This window comes from Octopus bimaculoides, chromosome 18 (assembly GCF_001194135.2).
Source record: "Octopus bimaculoides isolate UCB-OBI-ISO-001 chromosome 18, ASM119413v2, whole genome shotgun sequence".
Taxonomy (NCBI): Eukaryota; Metazoa; Mollusca; class Cephalopoda; order Octopoda; family Octopodidae; genus Octopus; species Octopus bimaculoides.
The window spans coordinates 20,597,000-20,601,872 of record NC_068998.1 but is presented as its reverse complement, the minus strand read 5'-3'; the positions used below and the strand labels follow the sequence as shown (position 1 = coordinate 20,601,872).

Here is a 4,873-nt window from a genome sequence, read left to right as displayed (position 1 = left end):
CATACAGATAGATAGACAGACAGGCAGACAGACAGACAGATAGATAATATCTATATATTTTATATATATATATATATATATATATATATATATATACAATAACACCTATAAGGAGGTGCTTTATCCATTCACTTTGGTGAATGGAGCCACGGCCAGAAGGAATTGATGTGGTCAGACGGTATCCAATGTTCAACAAGTGTTTCGACCCTGAACCATAACACCCTTCCACTGATGGGTCAACAGAGGTGGTCAAGTCACTGCTCCTTATCTCCTTCTGGCTTCCAGCTTAACTCTTCTCTCTTACTCCAAAGCCAACAAGAGGCTCTTTCAGCTGCCTCTCCCACCCTGTGCATAGCTACCCTTCATTCCTTACCTATCATTCTAGTTGCTGTAAGCATCCTCCATGCCAACTGAGCAGGGAATCCCCTACAGCCAACCTCGACTGGGAAAAGCCATACCTGCCAGAGTGCCCCTTTCTCCAGAAAGTGAATTTTATGCCTCCATCATAGATGGGTAGATTTGCTAGCATGAATTTTTATGTGCTAATAATACTACCAATTAACTCTAAAATGTAACCTCTTTAGTTTATTTCTAGATTTATGTGTCTGTACCATATTTTATTTGATTATATTCTATTCCTCACTTCTAGCTTCCCGTTTCTATTAACACAATGTATAATCTTAACTGTAGTAGAGTATGTCCAAATTCTTAGGACTGATAGTGGTGTGGCGGCACAAGCAGTCCGCGTCATATTGGATGAGATCTCGCCGGTAGCCATTGCCATATCTGAGACTGGAGCGAGATCTCACCTGCATCCATTTGCCATGCACGAGATCCCAATGAGGCTCGCGATGGCAAATAGGGTATAAGGGCCCAACAAACAGATTCTATCGCTTCTTCATCGCAAGCGCTTGCTGAACACACACATTTGCTGGCTGGGTCTCCAGGCTAGTCCTGTCTGCACATCGTATCTCTAGAGGTAATGGGCCCACATTAATGGAGATACAACGAGATGTACACAGCTTGAGATGGTCAACGGAGAGCGACGCACTTCATTTATTGTGTAACGATGTAAATAAAACTGGTTGTGAATTTGCATTTCTACTTGAGACTTCTTTCCTCGCTTGTTGGAGCCTGAAACAACACAAAGAACAATTTAAATGGGAGAAGACAATATTCATCCGATATCGGGAACCTTGCCTCCCATTATAGTGGGATAGCTTGAAAGAGTATGAATCGATGTATGTATGTGCGTGAATAACGTCAGTGTATGTATGTATGTATGTATGTTAATATATATATAGGCATAAGAGGAATCAGATGTGGTGTGCAAGAGAGACGACTGCGCTGGTATGGTCATGTGGTATGGACGAGGACAGCTGTGTAAAGAAGTGCCGATCTCTAACTGTGGAGGGAACCTGTGACATGAAGACACGGGCCGAGGTGGTTTGCATCACTGTTTATAATTTTGTTCCAGCTGTTTTCAAATTTGGTATATGAATTAAGTTTTGTATACTAATTATGAAAATGAAATTCATTTTACCGATAAATCCATAATTAAAAAGTTATTAGCCTTTGAAATTTGCAAAATTTGGGTATTTTAGCCAATCAGAAGTGAATATTTTAGACATTACCGAGGTGTAGAAGTCTGTTTCTATAGTAACCAAAGCAAAGACACACCACGTGTTCTGTGACTGGTTGCGAAGAACTTTGTTTCTATAGTAACCAAAGCAAAGACGCACCACGTGTTCCGTGACTGATTGCGAAGAACTTTGTTTCTATAGTAACCAAAGATGCTGCGCATGCACACAAGGAGTGTAACCACCTCTTGTTCTATAATTGTTTGTTTTCATAACAGATGGGACTCACACTCAACTGGGCGTGGTTGACTCTTATCTTTGTGAATTTATGTGGAGAAGGAGATACGAGAAAGATAATTTATTTTATAAAATCTAAGAGTGTATTGCAAATTTCATTCTTGAATTGTTTTAAACTAATAAATCTCTGTTATTTCTAGCAACTCCTGTTAGCTTGTTCATAGCTTTTAAATATTTAATTTGCTCGCGAATGTTTTTATATTAACTTTGCTCGTGTATATTTTAATGTTTTGTCTGTTATTTCTATCAACTGTTGGTTTGTTTATTCGCAGCTTTTAAATATTTAATTTGCTCGCGTAGCTAGCTTGATGTTTTGACATGCTGATGCCCCACTCCCTGATGATGGAAGAGGCAGCGAATGCGCTGTTTTCTGATTGGTTAAAAATTCTGAAAATTATCAAACTTTGAACACCTGTAACATTTTTGCAAAATTTTTCTGGAATAAATGAATAACAAATTCGGATTCAGCGTGCATCAAAAATTACATGTATATGATACATTAAAAAATTTGTTTTAAAGATAATTGTAAACAGTGATGAAAACCACAAAGATCCTAAGTACCAGTTGAACACAGGAGCCGATGCAATCGAGTTACACCTCTATCGAAATTGCTGGTCTTGTGCCAAAATTTGAAACCATTATTAAGAGTAAAGGAAGGAAAGTAGGAAATTTGTATTATCTCCTCTGAGATGTAAAGTGACCTCTACTCATACCTGACTAATCAATCAGTTTTTAATACGGTAACTGTAGCACATATCTATCACCTTTAACTGGAATTTAATTTCAGAACCTTCGTATGACATATACAGGTTATTTAGAGTTCAAAAGAGAGAGGTGGAATGAAGTTAGACATAGTTATCATACCAGATATGGTTTTCACCCGATTGAAATTTTATGCTACATTCCATGCAACAACATCAATAAATTTCTGTGAGTTTACATTTAAAATCAGTTAAGAATTGCTAGGTAACTGTTTTTATTTCTAACCAAAATATGAAGAACCTATGCTTGAAGGTTGTTCCTCGTTTTAATCAACCAACATCTTTAAAATCAGGATCACTGAAAAGATATCATACACACACACAAACGTGCGTGTGCGCGCGCACACACACACACACACACATATAGACTTTAAATTAGTTAAAAATATGTTTGTGACATGTTTTAACTTCTAACAGCAAATTCACTGCAGTAACTGTGGAGAAAACAGTTCTCTCACAGTAAAAGATGTAAAAACACCATATTTACCCAGTTCCTCCCTCTAGCAGATCTCCTAGGTGCATTTCTGGCTCTTTAGCCTTTCTCAGTAGGAGATACTAAAGGTAGATAACCCTATGCAGATTCTAAAACTGTAGCTTTATCTTAGAACAATCAATATCAGTGACTGATACACTCACGGACCGCCAGGTCAGAATAATTACAGTAGTATCAGTGCTAAGCAGTGATGAGGAATAAATGAACTTTAGGTTAGTTAAAATATGTTTGTGACATATTTTAACTTCTGAAGACAAATTCACTGCAATTACAAAAGAGAAAACATTCTCTCTTATGGTAAAAATTATCTCTCTTCATTATTATTATTTAAGAATGGTTAATAATATCAATGTTACTATTTTCATTAAGTGGATTTGTATTTAACAACTTATTATTATGCGAAGAGATGATTTGTGAAAAGTTTTTGCAAACCCTATCCTGATTCAGTGTGAATTAATTATCTTGTAGTATCTTGAATTTTTTTGGAAATTCTTATCTATAGCTTCATGAAACTGGTAAGGCGGTGAGCTGGCAGAAACGTTAGCACGCCTGGTGAAATGCTTAGCGGTATTTCGCCTGTCTTTACGTTCTGAGTTCAAATTCCGCCGAGGTCGACTCTGCCTTTCATATATATACATATATACATATATATATATATATATATATATATATACACACATATACATACATATAATCACAGAAACACACAACCTATACACACACACACATACATATATGTGTCTGTGTGTATGTTTGTATATATATATTATATATAACCAGTGGTTAAGTGTCCCACCTGTGAGGGATTGGTGCTAGATGTGTTGAAACAATTGTCATGATTAATAATAAAAATTCTCATGTATTCTATCTTCTGTCTTTCATTTACCATATATATATACACACACACACAACACACATGACTGGCTTCTTTTAATCTCCATCTACCAAATTCACTCACAAGGCTGTGTACACCCAAGGGTTATTGTAGAAGACATATGCCCAAAGTGTCATACAGTGGGACTGAACCTGAAATCATGCAGTAGTGAAGCAAACTTCACAACCACCCAGCCACACCTGGACCTATATATGTGACTAGAAAAAAAACAGCCACCTTTTTTTTTATTTGTCTATCACACCATAATTTGTTGTCTCCTATTTTACAGATTTTTATTTTAGTTTAGTTGGGGTTTTTTTCTTACAGATCAATGAACACAGAGTAAATAGCAAAAGAAGAAGAAAACAAGAAAAACACAGGAAGACAGAAAGTGAAAAATCCAGAAATCACACAAAAAAGAAATTGAAAGAAAGTTCGTGGCTGATCAATTTCTTTGTACAATGACAGATCTTAAAACAAAAAGCAAAAGAAATGTTTATACAATCTCTGATGCCTCTTTGTTTCAATTTAGCAAGAAGAAATTTATGAGTAAGTGTTATTCTTAATAACTTGATGGATTTTGGAAGGCGGCGAGCTAGCAGAAACGTTAGCACGCCGGGCGAAATGCTTAGCGGTATTTCGTCTGCCGTTACGTTCTGAGTTCAAATTCCACCACCAAGGCTTTGCATTTCATTCTTTCGGGGTCGATGAATTAAGTGCCAGTTCTGTACTGGGGTCGACCTAATCAACTGGCTTCCTCACCAAAAATTTCGGGCCTTGTGCCTTGAGTAGAAGAGAAAAACTTGATAGACTTTTGATAATTATTGTAGGAAATAGAAGTTATCCCTTCCTCTATTAAAAATAAACT

At 36.6% G+C, this 4,873-nt stretch overlaps 1 protein-coding gene across 9 annotated transcripts in view; it reads left to right on the top strand.

The window, feature by feature from the left end:
* The window catches only part of LOC106869927 (tripartite motif-containing protein 2), a 47,194-nt gene that overhangs the window by 14,469 nt on the left and 27,852 nt on the right, over nt 1-4,873 (top strand). For 3 of the 9 annotated variants that reach the window (XM_014915860.2, XM_052974230.1, XM_014915858.2), the window contains one exon: nt 4,333-4,554. The exons of 2 other annotated variants lie outside the window; for them this stretch is intronic. In XM_014915860.2, coding sequence (XP_014771346.1) covers nt 4,467-4,554 — 88 coding nt within the window. In that variant the 5' untranslated portion in view covers nt 4,333-4,466. Of the gene's footprint in view, nt 1-4,312; nt 4,555-4,873 lie in introns of those variants that run through there. 4 more of the 9 variants (XM_014915859.2, XM_052974231.1, XM_052974229.1 and 1 more) reach the window with 2 other exon arrangements.